Raw genomic sequence first — 26,048 nt, 5'->3', positions numbered from 1 at the left:
AAGAGGCCTGACTATGAACATCAGAACATGTTACTGAAGTCAATGGAAAAAAATTTTTTTAATTTAAAAAATAAAATAAAAATAAATAAAAAATTTTAAAATATTTAAAAATGAAGTTAACAAATTTACCAAACCAACTTGGCAATTCACAGCAACCCCAGAAGCAAGAAGGCAGGGACGCCGGGCGGGGGGAGGGGATGAAAAAACACGTCAGATTATCCTCGGAACCTTCTCGCTCTGGTGAGTGTCCTCCCCAGAGCGAACGCAGATGACAGTGGGCGAGGCCATCACTGCACGTCGTATAACTGACTGTCCACCCTCAGTTTCCCTGATTCCCAAGTCACGACTCATTTCAGGAGAGCTGCTACCAGTCAAAGGGGCAAAAGTTCTCCCAGCTGATGTGGGATAGCCACACACAACCAACTGGAGAGAAAAAGGAAAAAAGAAAAACACAGTTCAAAATCTTCACTGGTGATTTGGCAAGCGTGTTGGATATTCCAAAATATCACTTTAAACCCTGAGGTGACGCCTAGCGTGTTACGACGTGACTCCTGCCATTTACACAGACACACTCATTAAACATTTCATTATTTTATTAACAGAGATAGTCCAGAGAAGGGCTGGGTCAAAATGCCAGTGATGAGGGTTAAAAGCTGTGCCCAGGGGCACTGTTTCTAGGGGACTGTAACCAGCTGTCACCATAGAAAGCTGTTAGCTCCTAAAACAGGACTGAATTGACACCATCAAGTGCTGAATTTCAAAACAAATTCTTCTCTTTTGCCAAAGCAAAACAGGGAGGAGGTCCTTGTTTTTCCCTGCAGGCCTGCTATCCTGAGAAGTGGGGCACACTCGGGGGGGGGGGGGGGGGGGGGATTAAGGTGGGGTCGGGGGGAGGGAGAAGGCAGACAGAAAAAGGCAAAATCGCAAAAGCAGGAAATAAAAGCCCACGGCCCGAGCATCGTTCACTGAAGTAGTTCCTCGAGCTCCTCCACGTCCACCTCCAGAGAGGAGTTCAGCGAGGCCAGAGCAGACGACGCGTCCTTGGTTTTCTGGACACCCAGCTTGGGCTGGGGAGTGTCTGGCTGGCTGGATTCTTTCTTGAGGTCTTTACCACCACTGAGAATCCGTTGGCTCTCAAAAAAGAACTGATTTGGATGACTCAAGGAAAAGCCACAATCGTCCACCTGCCCAGGGGAGCAAATGCGCATCGAGTTAATACTATATAGGGCCAGGAACCACTTCCCCATCCGACGCCCCCCCAACGGCTCAGACGGCTCTAAGGCAGCTCCAATAACCATTTGTTTAAAGAAAAAAAAAAAAAAAAAAGAAGGAAAAAGGGGGAGAGGGGTTGGATCTTTAAACATTCCGGAATCACAGGGAATGGATATAAACACAGACGCCGCTCTGACACTGCTTCCCGATACCACACGTATTTTACAGCCTGTTTGTAAGTCTGCCATATTTAATCCCATGGAGTTTAATGCAAACTCTGAAAAAGCAGCCTCATTTAATGAGATTTCTTCATTCCAATCTTGGGCTTTTCTGGTCTTACTTTTTATCGACAGTCTTTTTCTTTTTGTAATTTTCATTGTGGCTTAACGCAAACATGACCAGGGTCCGGGTTTTATGCTATTTCTTTTTTCAAATACTGTCACTAAACTTTAAATTAAAATCTGACTATCATTTCAAATTATGCATTACTCTGCCTTTAATACTCAATGAGCCTTTAAAGTACTAATACTTTTTGTATTTGAAGATTCAGCAAGCACTCCTTTTTCTACATTTCGGTTCTAAAGATGTACTAATGGTGAAGAAAAATATATTCCTTAATAGGAGCAAGCACTTATTTAGTGCCTGCTGTGTGCCAGGCTTGTGTTATTCCAAGTGGCACAAACACACACACACACTAAGTTAACTCCCAGGAGGGCCTTCTGGAGGCAGGTTAGCAGTTATCTCCCCAGCTTTTCAGCTGAGGCATCTGAGAATGAGAGAGGTTCAGCGACTTGCCCACCACCACACACCAGCAGGGCTGGAGCTGGGACGAGAGTTGGCGGAGTCCGACCAGGACTCTCTGCTGCTGCGTGCTTGTACCAAGGGCAGCAACTTCACCTTGTATTCATTCCTAAAAACACGGAACCCACTACTCTTTTTTTTTTAACTAAAGTACAGTCAGTTACAATGTGCCAGTTTCTGATGTACAGCACAACGTCCCAGTCATGCACACACATACATATATTCGTTTTCATGAAAGGTTATTACAAGATATTGAATATAGTTCTCTGTGCTATACAGAAGAAATTTGTTTTTATCTAATTTTATATATAGTGGTTAACATTTGCAAATTTCAAACTCCCAAACTTATCCGTTCCCACTCCCTTTCCCCCCGTAACCATAAGATTGTTGACTATGTCTGGGAGTCTGTTTCTGTTGTGTAGATGAGTTCATTAGTTATGTTTTCTACTGGGGCGCGACCCAGGAGCAAGGTAACGCTTACAAGGGAGTTTGATACTGTGCACCTCCTGCGTGACTCGCTTCTGCTCAGCTGGACTCAAACCCCTGTCCTCGCTGACTCTGCAGCTGGAGTCGACCACCAGACCATTACCATTTCGCTTCAGTTAGTTACTGTGGGTTTTTGGTTAGGGAGCATTTTCACTTCATATTTTTAATAAACTGAGACACCATTACACTTGTTTTGGTCATCTGCTTTTATGTCTCGCTCTCTGTCCTGAAGCGACTTGTACAGAGTAGGTATCTAATAAATATTTGGTGAGTTGAGGCCAGAACTAACCAGTGTGTACCAGTCCTGTATTTTTCACATATTAATTGAAGACTTGCTATGTACGAGGCCATGTTACAAGGCAGTAATTTTCCAGCATACAAATGCACTGGACTGAGACTAACTCTAAAGAAACCTCTAGCCTAGTAAGTCATGTACTTAAAAACCTCCATCAAGAGTGAAAGGGGGAGGGTACAGCTCAGTGGTAGAGCGTGTGCTTAGCATGCACAAGGTCCCCAGTACCTCCACTAAAATAAGTAAATAAAAACCTAATTACCACCCCCTAAATAAAAAATAAAATGTGAAATTGTAAAAAAAAAAAAAAAAAAAAAAAAAAAGTCAAAAAAGAAAGAATTCAAAAGCTAAAAACAAAAAGAGTGAAGTGGCAAGGGTCCCGGGAGAAGGCTTATTACTCCCCACGTTAGAGAAGGAGGCGGAGGCAAAGAGGGCTGGCCGGGAAGCAGTGCGGATGGCGTGGCCTGATGGGCACCGGAAGTGAGGTGGGAAAGACAGGCTGGGACCAGACCTGGGAGAGCCTTGAAAAGCCGGCTAAGTAGCCTGGGCCTAATTTCGCTGGCATCAGGGAATCATTAAAATTTCTTAAGAGGGAGGTGAGGGGATGAAAGCTATGGATAATCTTAAGGTGGAGTAAAATGGGTGAGCAGGGGGTTAGAAGCTGCTATCATGGTGCAGAACGAACCTTCCTCACAGGTGGGCCAAAAAACAGAAACAAGGTCCTTTCTGGTAACACCGACTCTAGATGCTCTGGAGTTTCTGATTCTCTTGGTCAGTTTTTGATACGTGTTGGGCCAGTAATTTTATAATAATTCAGTGTACAGCAAAGTGATTGCGTAAGGCTGATTTATTTTAAGTTAAGAATAAATTTTTACCTACTACTTTGCTGCTTAATTTCAAAATGTTTCCTAAATGTTTGATATAATTTTTATTAATACTGGAGTCATTTGTGAACTTCTTTATTACATTCATATATTATTATATTATATATTTTTCATCTATTATTATATTGGGTTTTTTACCTAATTCATTAAGAACTGGGAGATCCAATATGAAGTTCGCATTTTACAAAGGGTTCCATGAAAAGTAAATTTATTGTCTAGCACATTTCAATCAGAGGGCTTTATTTTACTTTTTTTTTTTAATAAACAGAGAATATTAGAGATAGGAAAGACCTAGGGACTCCTCTAAATTGAATCTCCTCCATGTTCAGACTAGGAAAATGGGGCCCAAAGACATTACACAGTTTATGCAGAGTCACAGAACTAGTAACCAGTTTTGTCTGAATTAGAATTCGGGCCTTTTGACTAGACCACTTAGTTACTCTGAAATGTTTATTTTCTGAATTGAAGTATGGTTGATTTACAATGTTGTGTTTCAAGTGTACAGCACAGTGATTCAGTTATACATATATATGATTTTAAGAGATTTTACGCCCAGTCAAGTAAACTTATAATCATTAAGAATATTACTTCTAGAGCTTAACTTGGCTATGATTATTATGAGAACTTAGTGGTGTCATTTCATGCAAAGAGAATCTAGCACCTTGTGTGAATATTAATTACACATTGGGTATTTTCTATACCTTGCTTCAAGTTGTTAAAATTTTCAGTATATCTGTTCTCACAGAATATAACTCTCTGGATTAAACTGAATGATTAGACTTCAGTGTGGATCAAATAAAACACAGTCATCTTTATAATAAGCCTCAGTTTCCTCACTGATGAAATGGAAATAATAATGTTGGCTGTCATAGGGTTACTATGAGGAAAACCAAAAAGAAAGAGTTGTTGGTTCCATGAAATCTAAATTAAATGCTTTAGAAAGATTCAAAAAAGGCAAGTTACTTAAAAAACAAAAAAAACCTTGAATTCCAAAAAGATAGGGAGAAAAATCATATTGCTTTGTACTATCATTAAGTTCCTTTTCCACTTGAAAGAAACCCAAACTGGAAATTAGGGATGGTGTATTATGTGTATGGTTTGTGAAAAAAGATGAAATCAAATTCAAATCCAAAAACTACATTCAAACAAAAGGCCTTGCCTTTAGATCAAAAGATTAGCAAATAAATGACATTTCAATGCTTTAACTTTAAAATGGAATGTTTAAAGAATACATTTTTTTTTATAAATTCCTGTTTTAATTAATATTTTTATTCACCAACTAAAACAGCGCTGACAATCTTGAACTGAGGGCCTGTGCCATGGTTCCGTGTGTTCCCAACTTTCTCTCTCAGGCCTACAATCGCCCTTTCTTGACTCCTTTTGTTAAATAAGCTCATTTTACTGAACATCTATTAAGAGGCCTGGTAGTGTGATGAAATTATGACGTTTCCTTGTTTCCTGGATTGTGTTTCTTCTAGGTGGGGCCTTTGTCTTTTCAATGTTTTCTTTCTTTCACTTTTATTTTTGGCAGGAAGGGTCTATTGTTGTCATTCAGTTTCCTTTCATCTTGCCCAGGAAAGTAAAACTGGGGACTTTTAGGGAGGAAGGGGAGAAGCATAAACCAAATAGAATGAAAATAGATTTACTCTAAAATCAAATTAGTAAAAAGAATAGAGAAAGAGATTTGTCCACATCCAAATACCCCATTTCACTTATTTCTGCTTAAGAGTCAGGCAGCTGTTTCCTTTACTCATTAAAAAAAAAAAAAAAAAAAAAGGGAACACAGTTTGCTTCATTCTGGATTTGGAGGTATTAAATGAGAATTTTCACAATTCTGTCTGCAGTGACTCTTCTGTTTCTTTCCTTGCTTTTTTTCCTTCATTAATTGCTATTGGTGATGTGTTCCTTTGCAGTTGATGATTTTTTTTCTCTAATGTTTTGTACATTTTGTTAACTACTGGAAGAAGGGAATTCTGTGATGCATCTGTATTTGGTCACATTCCCTTGGAAGTTCCAAAGTACAGTCAGGCCTCTACAGCAAGACCAGTAGATCTGGAGTCTAGAAGGGAGAGGTGGGTTGGAGGCCTTCCTAGTCTACACTATAAATTTTGGATTTCATCTTAAGAGTGATGGGAATGCCTTTTATGATTTTTTTAAAAGCAGGTTACTGAGAGAAAATGTCTTTTGGGATTTCCGGTCAGGATGGCGGAGTAGTAGGACCACGGGCTCAGATCTCCTCACACCCACAACAAAACCACAACTGACTGCTAAACAACCATCGAGAAAAATAAGACTGGAACCTACAAGAAAGATCTTCAACTGGACACACAAAGAGGGAACCACAGCAGGACGGCAGGAGGGGCATGTTCGAGATATAATCGGGCCTCATACCCGCTGGTGGGCGACCCACAAGCTGAAGAAAAATTACATCGCAGAGGCCCTCCCACAAGAGCGAGAGTTCTGGGCCCCATGTCAGGCTCCCCAGCCTGGGGTGGCACTGGGAGAAGGAGACCTCAAGAACATCTGGAGAACACAGATGAAATTATCTACAAAACAGAAACAGACTCACATAGAAAACAAACTTACGGCTACCAGAGGGGGAAGGGGGTGGGAAGGGATAAATTGGGAATTCGAAAATTGCACCTCTTGGGGAGTGATGGAAATGTGAGCTGTCTTGACTGTGGTGGTGGTTTCATGGGCGTATACATCTATCACTATTCATCCAGTGCACACCTGAAATATGTGTAGTTCACTGTACAGGAGTCATACCACAAAAAAGGTGTTTAAAAAAAAAGCAGGTGACTGAGATGACCAGATTTCTCTGTTTTCAAGATCCCCCCCAGCAGCTGCGTGGAGGAGAAGGAACTGGAATGAGCTGTAGATGCTGGAAGTGAGTCAGGCAGCTCCCGCCCTGGTCCAAGTGAGACATGCTGGTGGCTCCCAGCCCAGCGCTCTAACTGACATGCATAATGATCCTGAGTGGTTATAAAAAAGCTTAACTGTAGTTGGTATATCCTGTTTAAGACTGTAGGAAAATGTGTGATAGATTTTAACAAGATTTTTGTAGAGATTCCTATAGCGGAAGAAAATTACACTCAGCTATTTCGAAAGTAAGTACCAGAATGACACAGTGCCTAAAGAGGTCTATTTCTGAGGCAGCTATTTTCAATTAAAATCCAGAGATTAATCCACACAAGGCCTAGTGTTTTCATTTACACATGGAGTATGCCAAAACAACAACAACAACAACAACAAAAAAGACAATATAAAACATTGCTCCCTAAAAACACTGAAGAGAACAGATTTCAAGCAGGCCAGCTTTTGACACCTATTAAGTGAATCTCTCCCAAGCATTTGCTCGGAAGCAACACGTTTTGCACACAGCGACCTTCACACAAGCATAGGTCTCCTATTTCTGCCACTCAGAATGTGGATTTTGAGAGACTGAAGCAATATTGTTCTTCCTATGGGATGTCTGGGGTTTAATCAAGAGGTTTTGCAATGACAGCTTATAAGGAGGCAGCTGGCATTACCGAAAAAGCCACATGGAACTATCATTGCGCTGCTGTAAATGCTACCAGCTAACTGGTTCATTTTCAAAGCTCTCATTAAAGTGAGTTTGATCACAGAGGCCTCAAGAAAATAAACACAGGGGTTTTTGGGGGTTTTTTTGGGGCGGGGGTGGCAAGCAGGATGGCAGCAACCTGACAATAAAAATAGATTCTGCTTTTAAATGAAATCAGAAAAATAATACACGAAGAGAGATATTCACAATGAAAAATCTATAGTGTGCCTTCCAGTGAATGCAAACAGCCTTTTTATTCCATTGATTTATATGTGGTTTAAGGTGGACTACTTCTGTATGTGGGATGATTTGGACGCATGTCTGTTTAGTATCTTCTTTAAATCTAAGGCAAGTTTTAAAAATTGACAATGCTAGTAATATTCATGTAGGAATGAACAATGGGAGAGATGCCACAAAACAAATTTGAGAAAGAACACTTCTTACGTGCTAGTGATTGTGTCACAAACTCAGTATTTAAATCTAATTTTCATATCTTATTTTAAAAGGGAGTATTTAAAAATTTTTTTAATTTTTTAATTTTAAAAGAAAGGTTGAATACTAAGCCTCAATTTGTGAAAGTTGAGGCCTCTTAATTAAAAGGGTCAGCAGACAATTAAAAACATGTATTAAATTAAAACTTTCAAGCTGAGCAAGCAAATGTAGGAACACAGCCGACAAGGGAAAAAGGTGTGCAAAGCTGGCGCTGAAAATACCAAACAGACGTGAGTCATCTGGGCAGACACCTATTCGGATAAAACTGATGAGAATCTGTTGTTTGCTGCTTTACTGAGGGTTAGTCCTTTACATTTTGTAAAAAAAATACCATTTTTATGCTTCTCAGTAAGAAGGCTGTTTTCAATAGTTGGGTTTAACAGGAAGAGGACTAGACCCACGGCCCCAGCAGACAAGGGTCTGGCTCCATCTCCCACTAGCCAGCTGGGGGGCCCGGGGCAAGTCAGGCAGAATGCTAAGCCTGGTTTTTGTTTTGTTTTGTTTTTAAGTGAACTATAAAGGTTGGATCATGAGTCTAGAAGGGAAGTGCTTATGAGTCCACACTTGTTTTTACAGACACGACACAGTCCCAGGTCCTACAGAGGGGCAGTCACGGTTCAGTTCACGAGCTTCAGACGAGCTCCCTGGCAGCCCGGTCCAGATCCAGGCTCCGCGCCGCACGCGCAGGAGCGGGCCGTGCCCGCCTGTCTGAGCCACGGTGCTGCAGTGCGGACCCAAAGGGCCAGCGTGGCTGGAGCACTGACTCCTGTGCCTGGAACGCGTTATGGGTTCTGTAGATCTGGCTGATGTTACCATAATTACTCCCATTACGATCAGTGATGTTCTAGGATATATTTTTTCTATGAAATACCAAGTATGAAATTCCACAATTATATAACCACAACAGAAGTGGGGAGGGTATACAGCTCAGTGGTAGAGCGCATGCTTAGCATGCCTGAGCTCTGGGGTGCAATCCCCAGTACCGTCTCTAATTACCTCCTCCTGAAAAACACCATTACAAAAAAAATTTTTTTAAAAAAGAAATATCATTTCATGAAAGCCAGTAAACATAAAAATGACTAACTAAGCACAGCATGGTAGCTGACGATGAGTTCGATAAATGAAACACCTTTTTTGGGAGGGTCACGGATCCCTTTGAAGCCTGACTAATACCAGACTCCAGAAAAGGCACATGCGTACTTACAGAAAGAAATGTTTCGAGAGGGGCATGGACCTCTGAGTTCATTCCTGGACATCTGTCCTAGGTAAGCAAGCCACTGTCCAGATCTTGTTGCAAACTGTGAGTCTGTGGGCTAAAGCCCCCTGCAGATGTGTCCTGATGCCCTGCCCAGGGTCCTAAAACTTGTCAGTGTGAATGCCTCTAATAGCATGAGTTTTGTCCGGTGTTCATGTCAGCCAGCTTTACTTTTTTGGGTTATGTGCCTGACCCCCGCAGGCCTTTGAGTTTGTGACCTATGCTTACAGCTCTCAGAACCTACTGGCAGGCCTTTTGTGCTAAGGAGGCTGAAAAGATAACAACCATACTCATTTCCCTGACCCCCTTGCCGCTAGGAGCCCGCCAGGGTACCCAGGTTCCGCCATGCAGGTAGACACGACCATGGGACCTGACAGAGAGATTAGGGGATCAGGAGGTGGCAGGCACAAGTAAGAGCGCCAGATGTTCTGCATGGAAGGTGGCGAGAGCCGTTGGTTCTGCTGGACAGCGGCAGCCAGTGTTCAGGTCCTACTCTGGGGATGGGCTACCTAAGGCCTGTGGGTCCAGCCTGGTGCAGAATTTCTTTTGTAAATAAAGGGATATGGGGTCACAAGCATGCCCGCTCCTTTCGTACTGTCTGGGGCTGGCTGGGTGCGGCAACTGCAGCGGGGAGCAGCTATGACAGAGGCCATGTGGACCACAGAGCTAAGACTTTCAGGATCTGGCCCTTTACAGAAAGAGGCTGCTGCCCCCGGCCTCACCCCTAGAAGTGGGGTGCTGGGTGCAGCTGCAGGAAAGTAAGGACGGAGCGCCTCCCAGTTACAATATTCCTGGTTCTGCAGCCTCCACGCCTAATTCCCTGGCCCTTCTATCCATTTTCTAAGCTACCGAATCCCGTGTAATAAATCCCTTTCTACTCAAAGCAGCTGGAGTAGTTTCTAATGCTACAGCTGAAAACCCTAAGTGAAACACAGTATAACGAAAGACAAAGAATTTGGGTGACAAAGCTCAAAAAGGTACTTACATTATGTGTCATCTCGAAGTACTTCTGACAGGCTACCTGGTAATGTGTCCCTTTTACTAAATCCAAAATCTAAAATGAAGGGGAAAAAAAGAGAAAGAAAAGTTAGAAATTATGGTTCTTCAAAACCACCGTAGCTCCTGGTTGCTGGCCTCTTCATAATCTTCATTCCAGACAGGAAACGCATTAAATCATGGAGCGTGTGGTGCCGCTGCAGTCTGGACACTGTGATAATTTTGACATTATACAGGAGCTGTTTAAGTCAGCATTAAACCACAGGTGACAAGAGATAGTAAGAGATGTTTCTGACCTACCAACTGTGAATTTCAATAACCTGACCTTGACAACAAGATGAGAACAGATCCCAGTATTATGACTTTGACAGTTACTGTCAGGGTATCACACTGCAACGTCTCTTCCAAAATTGTAGATATAAATCTCGTAATCTAAATGGTTGGCGTGTGAAGCAATCAAGGATACTATTTAGATTTTTATTTTCCACGTTACTAGTTTATACAGATAGAGCATAAAATACAGCTGTGCGCCCATCAGGGCGACTCAGAGTAAACCCTCCAGATGAGAATCTGTGGAGAGGGGACGCTTCTGCCTCCAATCAGATTTGTCCTTTCTTTGCAAGTTATTTCTAGTTAAGCTCAGCAGAATATGAGAGTGAATGGTCTATTCTGAAGCCCTGTTAGGAACACCATCCTATCTTTCGTAAATACAATTTGCTTTTCATTTCTACTCCGTGTAATCTCTTCAGAGCGCTGCAGACTCCTGTTCTTATCAGCAGAGTGCAAATCCAGTTGAAATTTGTAAGGTTTCATCACCTCCCCTGACAAATAAATGAAATGTGTATTTGGCCTGTTTATAAAACGAAGTAAAATGCTGGAATGAAGAGAGAGCCTCAAATGAAGGAAAATGTAATTCTGGAGAAATGTTCATTTCTAGCCCGTTTCAAAAGACCGACCTTCCTACGACAAGAAGAAATGTATATGAACCCCCGCCACCCTCACTGCTGGATACAGCTCACGCCATCTGACAGACGCACACGCAAGCCACAGCGCAGCAGTGCGGAACCGGCGCCATGTAACATGGCAAGGTTATGCTTACAAGAACTTTCTGATTGTCTTCTAGATTGTATTTCTAAATTTCAGGTCACTTTTTTTTTAATCCTACGCATGAAAGACCGACGTAGCTGCCAGCCATTCACAGCACCCAGGATCCCGCCTATCTGCCTACTTGGCCCGTCCACTTTTCTTGAATTATTAGAGCAAAAATGAGAAATAAATCAATTTTAAATGAATGACTATAGATGTTTAAAATGAAGGAAGTCACAAAGTTTTTCAAGTAATTCTAGCATTCTGAGCTCACATTCGCCAATGTTTTTACACACAGATAATTCAATCTGTGTTGAGATGAACTTGCAATTACTTACTGGCAAACAGCAATGATACCAATATATGAAATCTGTGAATGACAATTCTGGAGACGCAAAGACTTCAAACATAAATTTATTTGTGTAGTTAATCTATTTTTTTAATTGAAATATATTTGACTTACAATGTTGTATCAGTTTTTGGTGCACAGCATAGTGATTCAATTATACATATACATATGTATATTCTTCATATTCTTTTTCATTACAGGTTATTACAAGGTATTGAATATATATCGAATATATTACAAGGTATTGAATATATTCCCTGTACTACACAGTAGGTCCTTGTTGTTTATCTGTTTTATATACAGTAGTGTGTATCTGTTAAATCCCAAACTCATAATTTTTTATCCCCCCACTTTCCCCTTTAGTGACCATAGTTTGTTTTCTGTCTGAGTCTGTTTGCTTTGTAAATAATAAACTTAAATTTAAATGATTCCATGAACTACCTGAAGAGAAAATAAATTCACAGAAAAGCAAATATCTCAACTGTGTGATATATAATAAATTCCCTTTATGTAAAAACAAAACAATAAATCTAACATCTTATTCTATGTATATAAATTTCTTGTTTATATATATGATATATTTAAGTATCTTCCTTGCAAAGTAAATATGTATTTTATATACATACAACCTAATATACATATATATTTGGGAAACATGCTATAAAGAAACACTTATAGGAAAGGTATTAATAAAAATACTAATTGGGTGACATACACATATTTTTTAAATTATGGGAAATTGACATATAAGCCACAGAATGTGAGAAAAGCTGGTATATCTTGAAATTTTAGATTCCATCAAAAAATTAAATTTAGGTTCATCACACAACAATCCCCACTCCACTCCACAGACGAGGCTCTTCCTTACCGAAAATCGCTTACTTTTCCTCTGACTTTTAACTTCATCTTTCTAGAAAGAATTTTTAGTTGAAGCTTCCTTGCAAATCCATAAATAAATCATTTGCCCATCTATCCGTAAGCAAGTTTACCGATCATGTCACACAGCACATACGTAAAGGTGTAATGGGGGAAAAAGGCAATAAGGTGTTTTTCACTGTCTGGAAAAGCTATTCAGCGAGAGAGAGAAACTCGGGCCTAAGGAGAAGCGAGAAGGCCCCGGACAGCAGCTAAAGGACCAGGGAGACAGGGAGCGAGCCAGCAGGGGAGGCGGTGCAGCGGGACTGCTCTGAGGACACGGGGTCCCTTCAGAGATGAAGACACACATCCTCTTAAAATGGGGGGGGGGGTCTGTCTAGAGAGGACCATTGAACTGCGGAAAGGATCAAAAATTGAAAGCTCATATGTGACTCAATGATCTTGTCCTTAAGAGAGAGATTTTCTCCTTAAAAAACAGACACATTTTAAAGTAAGTTAAAAAATGTGAAACATTACTTTTTAAAAAATCCAACAACTAATAAAAATATATACTTTAATTTCACCTTATGATCGACACTACAGAGATACAGGAAAAGACAAAAAGAAAAGAGAAGGGTCTCGTGGAAGCGCGGCTTCTTTCCGAGTGGGCGGGGCGGCCCTGCCGCGTTCTGTGACAGGAGCGACTGTCATCTTCAGCCGGACACTCTGTCTGCGGTGCTGGCAGCAGACCAGGGGTGGGGTGGGAAGCGTGAGCCCATCCCCAGACCCCAGGGAACAGAGGAGGGAGGCCTGGACCAGGAGCTGACAGGCCTGCTGATGAGAAGTGGGCAGACTTGAGACAGACGCAATTCCCACTTAATGGCCATGAACTGTTCTTGAACAACACCTGTTGTACGTGAACCAGAGCCTGCTCCCAGGCGCTCGGGAGTAAAGCGTCACCTACCACCCTCCCCTCTTACCCCCGCCCCTACTGGTTTCCTAAATAAAACTAATTGTGAAACTCAGTAAAATGCCAATATATATGAATCATCATATAAAATATATGCAAAATACCACAAGAACACTTACTAGTCACTAAGCAATATGACTAACAGACGTTCTTCATGCAGAACACACGAGGGGGCCACCTCAAGGCGCAGGTGCCCCGCTCTCTGCAGACGTCACAATTTTCACAAGTGATTCTCCTGCCCTACTGTTTGTCTGTAGGGCACAACTGGAGACCATCTCTGCGCCTTCTTGAATGTTCTGATCTTAACATCCCTGGCAAACACTGTACTAAGACATCCTGCAGGTCTGTCTACGTTGAGGATGCTGCTGGTGCAATTTGCTGATGGGTAGGATGACTCCCATTGGGAAATACAAAGCTGAAAATCAAAGGAAAAGAAAGGAGAACTGAGGTCTGAGGAAGATGCTAAAATGCCAGGGCGCTGAGAAGGATGACTGCTGACTCTAAGGCTACACGAGGACGGTTCTCCAGTGAGGGCTGAAACGCAGGTGCCCGTGATGACTGCCCCAGCCGTCCTCCCTGAAAGTCAGGGTCTTGGGAATAGTTGGTCTCCCTTAGATTTTAAATTTTTTGTGTAGGCATGAAGTCAGGTAACCTTTTTTAAAAGTACTAAGTTTTAATAGAAGAGTCCACGTCCCTGGGCTGTGGACAGATATGTCTGACTTAGACATTGTGAACTTGATTGAGAGATCACGTTCCAGCAGAAGTGGTGCGCTTGTCTTTGAAACGGAAATTTTTCTTTTATGTTTTCTCAAGAATGAAGAGATACTGGATGTGGATTTTGCAGTGTGTTAATTCTGAACTCACCTACCTAACCTGTTTTTTTTTTTAATATGCTTTTAGGAGTAGGGGGAGTCTAGCCAGTTAGTTCATAATGTGCTTGTTTATATTTATATATTTTGTGTGTGTTAGTCATATGGCAAATATGATATCAAAACTTTTTTCAAAAAAAAAACAATTCTGTGGAGAAGCCAGGGTTAAGGTGTGGTCAGGGAACAGTGCTTTCTGGACAGTGTGCGTTCGGAGTCAAGCTTTGAGGGGGGCCGGTTCCCCAGCGGGGGGCTTGGGGGCAGGACTGGCCAGAGTGAGGGCTGGAAACACAGCCTACACAGAGCTGGGAGGGATGTAAGGAGTCAAGAGAAGATAAGTAGGAAGAGCAAAGAGCCAGGTGGGAGGAAACCGGGAACCCAGAGAAGCGTGGTCAGTGAGATGCAGCCCACGGCCTGTGACGGTCAGCGTGCGCCCACAGCCCGCCACTGCGCGTCACCAGCCCGAACCCCGTCCTCCAGTGTCCACGTCCTGTTCTGGAAGAACCAGAGCACACCACTGCTTCCTCCTAGACGCAGCATCAATGCCTAAAGAACAGTTCCTTCAGGGGGAAACCAACTCAACTGCCAGTTCTGGTGCATGGCTACAAGCATCCTAATTCTGCTTTAGAGAAAGACAAACAATTTGAACAGTCGCAGCAAATAAAGGCCTATTTGAAAACACAAGCTTACTATTTAAAGTGAAAATTCCTATGATGATCTAAGAATATTGCTCAAGTGGCAATCTGAGTTTGGTTTTTAATGCCAATATTTCCGGACAGAAGTACAGAATGTCAAGCGTAACAATCCATTTATTGTTCTAATGTAATACATCTATAGCCAAGAGGCTAAGAAAATCAAGCAGAGGAGTGATATCAAACACCTATATTTTCTTAACCTATAGTCTTCAACCTATAGTCTTTTTCTCTCTAAATTTTAAACTACTTATCAGCTGACCAAAGTCCACCAAGAAGAACATCAGATTTTTTTTTTTTAAAGCAATGCAGCTTGTCATCTTTACCAGAAAACATTCGTCAGATTTGTGTTTGCTGAGCTGGGTGAAAACCTTCATTACACTTCATCTACTATTTCACCCTTAAGGCAAATTACTGTTTTGTTTGAATCCTAATCAAGTGGCTAACCAAGATATCCTTACGGGGGGTGGGGGTGGGGCCGCACAGGGAGCAAATAAGGCCATATTTTTCCCGTTTCGCTGATGACTGATTAGAGCCAGCTGACAAACATATGTGATACACAGCACTGATGAGCAACGCTGTATTTATACGGATACACATATACACCTACATAAGATAGAAATACAGGCAACATTTTTCAACTTCGAGCCACACTTCCCTCTCCCTCCCCAGTGCTCATGCTCCCTGTCATCTGCCTTTGTTTCGCTGCCTGCTGGTGAGGCCTAGATGACTGCCTGGCAGTGGAACACAGCCACCTGCCCGACCTTGGCCGCGATGAGCAGAGCCCGCACAGCTAGGGCTGCTGCACTCGCCAACCAGACACGCGGCTCATCTGTCTCTAATCTGTCTCTAACTCAAGGTCATATTTGGTTTTATTTCAGAGGAACAACAAGCTTATTTCTTCTTCAGAAAGTTCAACCTTTCAAGGGTAGACATCTGCTGGTATTTTTCAGCTCCATTTCTAGCCCCTCCTTCATTTCAAAGGGGAGAGAAGATGCAGTGGAGATGAAGTCTGGAACACTTTCACTTCCTTTTTTTTTTTTTTTCTTTTTTTTTTTGCAGGGGTGGGGAGGTAATTAGGTTTACTTATTTAAATTTTTTTTCCTCTGATGGAGGCACTGGCGATTGAACCCAGGACCTCGTGCATGCTAAGCACACACTCTACCACTTGAGCTATACCTTCCCCCCGAGTCTGGGACACTTCTGATCTTATTACTTTGTTCCTGTTTCTCCCACACTCAGCAGAGCTTAGCGGCTGCCTCCTGACCACCCTGCTGTGACCTTCACCTACTGGTGGGTCAGGGCAAGTTCCCTGTCTTGAAGATGTACTTGCATTTGTTTAAAACATTATATGCCAAGGATGTTTCTGACTCACTCTTCATTGTCTATAAACACAGTTATCTGATTGAATTGATTCTACCTCTGAAAGTCTTTAAAACCATTTTTTTTCTTCTGCATTGCTCAGGTCCTCATCACTCTCCTTTTATTGCAAAGTCTCTTGATTTATCCCTTCCTCACTCAAGACAACTTCCAAATTGCCACCCTTGTAACTTTTCTCAAGTCCAAGTCTAACCCCGGCTGGTTCCAAAGGCCGTGACCATCAGGCCACAGTATCTCTCTCTGGACCTCCTCCCACCCCACCTGGCCACTGGGGTCCTCACTCTCTAGTCCAGCTTCTCCCACAGCAGGGGTCTTTGGAATTTTAGCTCACAAAACCTGAGTGATGACTCAGAGGGTTCTGCTGTCTGATGCATTATTTAACTGGGTTTAGTCCAGAATTACCTACGTTTCTTTAGGGCAGGACTTATCTAGGTGGTGTTTCTCAACTAGTTTGTCCACAGAACCTGTCTGCAGGGCCCTCCCAGGACCAGGGTTCCACAAAACACACCACCACCACCTTATCCAAACGTGCTCATCCCTGCCACCTTCTCCGAATCTCATTCTGTGCAGGTCTTGTCACTTTAGTTTGTCTCTAGGGTCACAGTAACTGGAAGACAGTCCTCACTCAACTATGATGTGCTGATCTTGGGTGGAGCCATTCCTCTTCCTGATGAGCCCGACGTCCCTGCGATGGGGACTCCTACCCCACTTTCCAACCCAGCTCAAATGTCACATCCCACATGAAGAGCTCCCTGGAGTCACATCTCCCTCTCCTCAGCAGATCCTTCCCCTCTGACTACAACTAGCACTCAGAAGGAATTTTTAGACACTTATCAAGCTGTATTATGGTTAATTATGCCTTTGAACTCTGCCAGACTAAGAGCTCTAACACAGTTTCGTAGTCATTTTTCTGTTCCCAGATTCGAACACACTGGAAATTCAGTAGCATGTACAGTGCTCAGGAAATGTTTACCGAGCCATAAAATAAACGTCTTTCCTTACTTCCATCCACCTGGAGAGATAGAAGGATATGGCCAGACCTCTCCCCACGGTTACTCATTGATCATAACTGCTTCCAGTGTCCTGTTTTTGTATTTTTTTTTTTGCCTAATATAAAAGCAAACCACTTCAGAATCACTATGTCCTATGATCTTTATGGAAATGATGAAAAAGATTTATTCTAGTTTAATAATTATTTTCAAAGATCTTACTTATAAAAAAAGATGCATCATATCAGGCACGCCATTGAAACAGAAACTTGAACTTCAATAAACTAAACTTAAAATCTGTCACTTAAATGTTTTTTCCAAGGAATAGAGAATCAAGAGAGAAATAATATATATATATATATGTTTACATATAAATATATAGATACATAGCTTTACATACTAATAGATTTTTTATATATATTTAGAAATAGAAACTTTGTCTAACAAGAAATACATTGTAAATTGATGCTAACCACTTCCAAGAAGTCTGAAATGGCTTAATGCGAAGCAGACTAAGAATATGAAACACTAGCTTTATGAAAAAAAGATTAACTACTTAATTTTCTGGACACTTTAAGTACCCTCCTCCAAAAACGGGGGCAGGGCGGTCTCTGGGAGACTACTCTATAAAACTGATCATGAAACAGAACTAAGGTAGTAGGAGAATGTTTTATATCCTGAGGTGGGCAGGCTGGATTTTATTGTATCGTAAGTGACAGTACCATATGTTACTGAAGGAAATTCCTCTATAGATACCAGCCATTTCTCAGGTAATGAATAAATAATAAAATAATTATAGAAAGACACTTAACTGTAAACAGAGTATTTCTTTTAGTAAAGACTATGTTTTCCACTTTAATGCAACTTTAATGAAAGCAAACTTGAATCGCTTTGGCTAACAAATGACATCCATTATTTGACTTTCAAAGTGATTCTTCTCTGAACCACCTTGAACAATATTAAATAATCTCTGAATGACCACTTATCTTCAGCCTATTAAATGATGTTAGATCGAGTTAGATGTTCAGTGATTTTTATGATAAAGTCAAAAATAGAACCACATCCTCCTGACACCAATTCTAATACTCGACTTCCCATCTTTTCCTTAGTGCACTTCTAAGATTTACCAAGAACAATGTACACATTTTCAACTACACACGGAGAAAGCAAAGCTAAGTGCAGCAATTCCCCTAAATCAGAAGAGATGCTCATGGAGGTGGAATGGACAGAAAAGCTGCTCTTGAAAGCAGTGACTGTTCACAAAGTAATGGACAGGCTGATACCATCACCTATGATGAGCACTCCTTACCTAAAAACCATGGGCGTTCTGGGGAGTTCAGATTTATATGAACACTGAGTAAGGAGTCATTGAGATTTATCTTGGCCATAAAATCGTCTTGACACAGTGTTACTTTTAAGTCTTTTAAACTGTCCATTTTGAAAGATTTCTTCATTAAAAGGCATTTGCCAGTTTTAGATTTAATATGGTCACTAACTTCTTGAGAATTTCAGGACTGTGAAAAAGAGACATTAACCAAACTCTTGAAAAGTATAGTGAGCGTACATTTTTCCATATTTCAAGGTTTTAATATCACAATTAATTTTCTTGGAAGCACCAATTAGATTTGATTTTAAAATGATCATTAATGGTTATGCTGAGAAAAACTCTTAAACATGTTTTCTTCCTCTCTTTAAAAAAAACACTAAGATGAGAAATAAAAAAGACAGCTTAAACAATATTAGTACAGAAATACCTTTGTAAATAATGCATCATTTCAACCAAATAACTTGAAAAATGAGTACCCTTATTCATACTCATTTATGGGTGAACATATAAAAGCAAATATTCACTGTAACAGGTCAAATACAACTGGATGCTAGAAGCAAATATTAAAATATGATATGGAAATAGAACCTAGTAACTCGAACACTCAATAGTCTCAACCTTTTAGAGCAATACACTCCAATGGAATTATGAGTAACATCTGTAATTTAAAAATTTCTACAGTTATAATTAAAAAGGTAAAAAGAAACATGACATTAATTTTAACAATCCATCTTATTTAAATATTGTTTATTACCACTTCAATGTGTCATCAATATAAAAATGTCATCACTAAGACCTTTTACAATGCATTTTCATACTAATTCTTTTCAAACTGGCATGTTTTACACTTAAAGCAGGCAGCGTGCTGGAGCTGACTCCGACCGCTTGTGAGAGTTGACTGTGCACATCTCTTCCCAAGGCGGGGTCTGCAACGTCACACTGGTAGTTTGACATCAGTCACAGTAGGGGCACTTACGTAACAGGTATCAGCAAATGACATAAATCAGGGCTTTTCTCCCCAGAGTGCTTGTTAACCAATACACCACTGTCTTCAGCACATCTCAGTGTGGACCACCCACACTTCATGTGCTAAACAGTCACTACATGTAGCTGGTGGCTTCTGCACTGGACGGTGCAGACCAGGCATACAGAGAGAGTCAGACTTCCAGAACTGGCAAATTGTTGTATTTGAAATGCCCAGTTTTCTAGAAATTATCACAAAGCATGGAAAGAAACAAGAAAGTAGGGTACATTTACAGAAGAAATTAATACAAACTGTCCCCAGAGAAGCACAGGCACTGGAGTTACCAGACAAAGACTTTAAATCAGTTTTCTTAAATATCGTCAAAAAGCTAAACGAAATTACAGACCAAAAGCTAAAGGAAACTGGAAGAATGCTGTCTTAAGAAACAGAAAATAGCAATAAAGAGAATAAGACTATTAAAAAAAAAAAAAAAAAAAGAACCAGAGAGAAATTCTGGAGCTGAAACTTGTAATTAAGATGAAAAAAGACAGCCAATTTCAGCAGGCAGAAAAAAGGATCAGCAAACTTGGAAGTAGGACTGTTGAGATCCAGTCTGAAGAGTAGAAAGAATAAAGGATGAAGAAACATGAATAGAGCCAAAGAGACATGTGGGACACCATCTGGTACACCAACAACTGCACGTGGGACACTGAGAAGGAACAGAGACAGAAAGGGGTACAGAGAATAGCTGAAGAAAAAATGGCTGGACATCTCCCACACTTGATACAAGATGTACACCTACGCTTCCAAGTAGCTCAGTAAACTAGAAGGACCAACACGAAGAGAACCACACAGAAACACATTATAAAAAAAACCACAGAGAGACAAAGACAAAAGAGAATTCTGGCAGGAGCAAGAGGAACTGCTCGTCACACACAAGAGGGAGCAGGAGTGACAGCTGACCTCTCAGCAGAACCCACAGAGGCCACAGAGCAGTGGGGTAATATATTCCACTCAAAGAACAAAGCTGTCAACCAAGATTTGTATGTTTGACAAAACTATCCTTCAGTAATGAAGGAGAAATTACCATATTCCCAGATAAACAAGAGCTGAAGGGAGTTGGTTGCTAGTAGACCTGCCCTACAAGAAATGCTGGAGAGTGTCTTTCAGGCAGAGGTGAAAGGTCACAGGTACGCAAAGCCACATGAAAATATAGACCACTGGTACACGTAACTACACAGGGATATATAAGAGCTAGTATTATTGTATTTTTGATATGTAAGTCCTCTTTTTCTTCCAATAAGATTTAAAAGACAAATGCATAAAACAATAATTATAAAGTGATATTAATGAGCACACAATGTATAAAGCTGTAATCTGTGACAACAACACAAAGGGGGAGGGAAAGAACTATACAGAAGCAGGGTTTTTGTATCTTACAGAGGTTAGGTTCATATTAATCGTCGTAAGTTTAAGAGGTTAATTGCAATCCCCAGGTTAATCATTAAGAAAACAACTTTATATTTATATATATATATATATATATATATATATATATATTTACACATACATACACACACACACATACACACACACAGAAACATATATATATAAAACATATATATAAAACAACTTTTACATATATATATATATACACACACACATACACACACACACAGAAAATGAAATGAAGAGAATCAAAAAGTACACTGCAAAAATATCAATTGCAAAAGAAGGCAGGAATGGAGGAATTGAGGGACAAAAAAGATATAAGACATACAGGGGAAAAAAAGCAAATCCTTTTTTATCAGTAATTATTTTAAGTGTAAATAGATTAAACTCTCCAATCTCAGAGAGTGGAAAAAATGGACAAAGTTACATAACCAAACTCTCTGCTTTCTACAAGAGATTCACTTTAGACCCAAAGACAAAAACAGGTTGAAAGTGGAAGAATGGAAAGATGTTCCATGAAAACAGTAACCAAAAGAGAGCTGGGATGGCTCTACTAACATCAGGCCGAACAGGTTTTAAGTCAAAAAATGTTGCAGGAGACAAAAAAGGGCATTATGCACTGATACAAGGGTCACCGGGGGAAAGACGCAACAATTATAAACACAAGCGCGCGGAAAAGCAGAGACCCAGAACGTAGGCCCGAAAACTGAAAGAGCTGAAGGTGGCAACAGACAGCGCCTGCGGCCAAGCTGGAGCCTGCTCCCCACTCTGGTAAACGGGCAGGACAGCTAGACACACGGGCTACAAGAAACACCACTACAGCCAACTAAACAGACAAATACGCACTCTCCTCCAGTGCACAGGGAACATTCTCCAGGACGGACCGTATGTTAGGTGACAAAGTAAGTCTTCATACATTTAAGAACACTGAAATTCTAGAAGGCATCTTCTCTGACCCCAATGGGATAAAATAAGAAATTACAAAAAGAAAATTGGAAAATTAAAAAATACGTAACAATTAAACAACTCATTCATAAACAACCAATGGGTCAAGGAGAAGAAAACCAAAATGGAAACTGGGAAATACTCTGAGACAAGTGAAAACAAAAATAAAAGATACCAAACCTTATAGAATATAGAGTAAGCAGTGCTCATGGGGACATTTCTAGCTGTAAATACTACAGTAAAAAAGAAAAAGATCTCTAATCAATAACCTCACTTTATACTTTAGTAACTAGAAAAAGGAGAGCAAACTAAACCCAAAGCCAAAGGAAATAAAGATCAGAGTCGAGATAAACAAAATAGAGAAGGGAAATATAATAGAGAAAAAAATTTTTTAAAGTTGATTTTTTGAAAGAATCAACAAAACTGGTAAAGATTAACTAAGAAAAACAATGAGAGAAGACTCAAATGTCTAAAATCAGAAATGAAAGTAGAGACATTACTAAGGACTTCACTGAAATGAAAGGGATTATAAAGGGAATACTATGAGCAACTTCACACGAACAACCTCGATGAAATGGACAAATTCCTAAAAACACATAGATTACCAAAACTGACAGAAAAAAAGAAGACAGAAAAAAAGAGAAGACACAGAAAATCTGAACAAACCTGTAACAGCCAAAGAGAATGAGTGAGCATTTAAAACCTCCCAACAAGGAAGAGCCCAGGACTAGACGGCACCAAACACTTAAAGAAGAATTAGTGCGAATGCTTCTCAAACTCCTCGAAAAAAAGAGTCAACACTTCCTAACTCATTCCGTGAGGTCAGCATTACCTTGATAGCAAAGCCAAACAAAGAAAATTACAGACCAATATCCCTTATGAATATAGGGTGGAAAAGATTCTCAACAAAATACTGGCAAACCAAATCCAGCAGCACATTTGAAGTATTAAAAACCATGACCAAGTGGGATTTATCCCAGTGATGCCAGGGTGGTCAACATATGAATATGAATCAATGTAATACACCACGTTAATAGAATGAAGGACAAAAGCCACAGGATCATTTCAGCTGAAAAAACATCTGAAAACATCCAACACACTTTCATGACTAAAAGCACACACAGAATAGAAGGGAACTTCCTTAACATAATAGGGCATTTATGAACCACTCATAGCCAACACCATACTCATGGTGAAAGACTGAAAGTCCTCCCCCTGAGATCAGGAGCAAGACGAGGACGCCCGCTTTCACCACTGCTGTTCAACAATGTAGGGAAGTCCTAGACAGAGCAATTAGGCAACACAAAAACGCGTCCAAACGGAACGGAAAGGCAAAACTATACCTACTCCCAGATGATAGGGGTGATGACGGGGGTCTGATAAGCACACAAATCCTAAAAAATCCATTTTAAAAACTATTAAAACTAATAAACGAACTCACCAAAGTTGCTGGATACAAGAACAAAACAAAGAAATCACTGGCAGTTCTAAAACTAGCAATGAACAATCAGAAAAGGAAATGAGGAAAATGTTCCGTTTACAACAGCATTCAAAAGAATCAAATACCTAAGAGTAAATTTAGCTCAGGAGGTGAAAGACATGTATGCTGAACACTGCAAAACGCTGTTGAATTAAAGACCTAAACAAACAGAAAAAAATCCCTTGTTCACAGATTGAACGATCATATTGTTCAGATTATCAGTACCACCCAAAGCAACACTACCCAATGCAATTCCTATGAAAGTTCCAATGGCTTTTTCTGCAGATGGAAAAGTCAATCCTCAAGGTCATGTGGAAATTGGAAGGGACTCCAAATGGCCAAAACGATATTGAAAAAGGAGAACAAAGTTGGAGAAGTCAAGCTTTCTGATTTCAAAACCTACCCCAATGCTAAAGTAATCCAAAAAGTGTCGTATTGGCAAAAAGATAGACATATTGACCCAACATGGTAGAATCGAGAGTCCAGAAATAAACCCATATGCCTCCGTCCAACTAAGTTGTGACAAGGGTGTCAGACCATTACGATGGTCTTTTCAGTAAATGGTACTGGGACAACTGGCTATCCATGTGAAACAGAATGAGGTTGGACCCCTATATACATATATTGACTGTTCCGTGTATAGAGCACAGGCAGAGTAGATGTGATCTACCTGGGTTAATGTTTCATGTAAACATGGAAGATAAATGTGTATCCCCCTGTTGTTGGGCAGTAAGTTTTATAGACGTTATTAGGTCAAAATGGTTGATAGTGTTGCCCAAGTCTTCTCTGTCCCTACTGATTCTCCATCTCCTTGTTCCAGCAATTACTCAAAGAGGAAAGAAACTGCTGACGTCTCCAGTGTGACTGTGGGTGTGTCTCGTCCTGTTTCTACTTCATGTATTTTTAAGCTATGTTGTTGGGGTACAGACATCCAGGATTTTGGTGTCTTGCTGGTGACCTGACCTCCATGTCTCTCTCTTTTGGGGGAGGGATGAGGAATGAACACAGGGCTGCCCATTCTCTCTGGCTTTATTCTGTTGTTCAGTTCCAGTCTTCCTAAGCTGGGAACCAAGCTCATTCAAAAAAGAATGATGAAATGTGATCCCATAAATATGCATTTTTTAAAAAAAAGTAGGTAATGCCAGTTAGGTCACAATGATCGCTCTTTTGATCATCAAAATTCTGCTTATTAAGATCTAAGGATTTCTTAATGTTGAAAGTATCTTTTTCAAGTGGTTTTTCTCTGAAATAAAAGTAGGTCCACTGAGTTTTACCTTACATGCATTTAAATGATATTTTTCTTGACTTTCTTTCAACATTTAACATGCGCATGGAGGTTTTAAGATCACTTTGCACTTATGCCAACTTGCAACCAAGCATTTATCAAGCTGTTTTACATGGATTTTTCATTCATCAGCTTTCTGCCCTTTAGAACATAGTCCCCCAGCTGCTTCACTCTACTGAGATCTACTCAATAAAGACATTAAATGAAAGCAAAACATTCCTTACAGCTTGCCCACGTGCACTATACATCTGTGTCCATCTCAGACGAAAGGTTACAACGCAAGTCCAAAGGATGATGTGGAAATTACTATCAAGCTCCCGCTAAGTGAGGGATCTACTTGTGGACTGAGCATAATAAGTGGAGAAATGCAATGGACTCAAAAGCTAAGAATGTACAAATGTCACTACCGTTCGATTTTTTAAACTTCTTATCTATATGAGATGGGTGTTCACTTATCTGTACAGTTGTGTTGTAATGGAAAGAGATCTTAATTCTGCTTGGTTAGAGACGGATTATCTTTTTTTATATCTTTATGAAGCCCACCCTCACTGATGGGTTCTTCTCTTCTCTTCCTACAAACAGGCCGAGGCCTCCTCTAGCCTAAAACACACAAATAAACCACCCCATGGGGCTTAAGCTAGTATCGCTGCCACCCCTTTCACCAGCACAGTTTTTGAAACGTGCTCGGTGTCTGCAAATCCAATCCACCGTCTTTCCTTCGTTCACCTGGTAAGTGACGGTGACCGTGCTCTGGCTGCCAGTACTACACTGACTCCTCTCACCAGGTGGAAGCGGAGAAACCCCACAGCCCACTCACCACCTCTTCTCAGTCCTGGTCTCCAGCCTCTCTGTGACGGGGACCCTGTGGACCACGCCCTCTTCTCAAAATTCTCTCTTCAGTTTTGCTAACACTCCAATTCCCTAATGGACCTCCTCCCTCTCCTGTCTAATCTACACGGATTCCACTTCCTTCTACTGCCTGAAAAAGGGGAGGATGCGCCAAGACTCCGTTTTGAGTTGTGGCTTTGACTCCCTGCCCTGCCTCCCCGGTAGGTGCTCCCCCTTCTCCCACAGAAAACTCATGATAGCACTAACAGAGACTGGACTTGAGAGAAAAATCCAGCCAGAAGGCCTGGCTTTAGTCTCTGGTTCCACCGACTTAATAGCTGTGCACCCGTGGGCAGGTAACACCCTGCAACTCCATAAAAGTGAAGAGCTTTCTAATGTTCCTTTTTTTTTTGGTAGGGGGAGGCGATTAGGTTTATTTATTTATTTATTCTTGGAGGAGGTACTGGGCATTGAACCCAGGACCTCATGCACGCTAAGCACGTGCTCTACCACTGAGCTGCACCCTCTCCCGTTCCTTCTAAACTAACAGATCTACAATCCTAAACCGAAAAAACATTAAATTTCCAGTTGTAACGT

The 26,048-nt window shown here is 40.8% G+C and overlaps 1 protein-coding gene across 1 annotated transcript in view; it reads right to left on the bottom strand.

Moving 5' to 3' along the window:
- Positions 1-575: 575 nt before the first annotated feature.
- Positions 576-26,048, bottom strand: part of PRIM2 (DNA primase subunit 2) — a 213,772-nt gene continuing 188,299 nt past the window's right edge. Inside the window, exons 13-14 of the mRNA XM_010973924.3 lie at positions 9,973-10,041; positions 576-1,184 (exon numbers count right to left, since the gene is read on the bottom strand). Coding sequence (XP_010972226.2) covers positions 963-1,184; positions 9,973-10,041 — 291 coding nt within the window. The 3' untranslated portion in view covers positions 576-962. The remainder of the gene's footprint in view (positions 1,185-9,972; positions 10,042-26,048) is intronic.

This window comes from Camelus bactrianus, chromosome 20, assembly GCF_048773025.1.
Source record: "Camelus bactrianus isolate YW-2024 breed Bactrian camel chromosome 20, ASM4877302v1, whole genome shotgun sequence".
Taxonomy (NCBI): Eukaryota; Metazoa; Chordata; class Mammalia; order Artiodactyla; family Camelidae; genus Camelus; species Camelus bactrianus.
The sequence above is the reverse complement of the archived record's forward strand: the minus strand, read 5'-3'. Positions and strand labels throughout refer to the sequence as shown.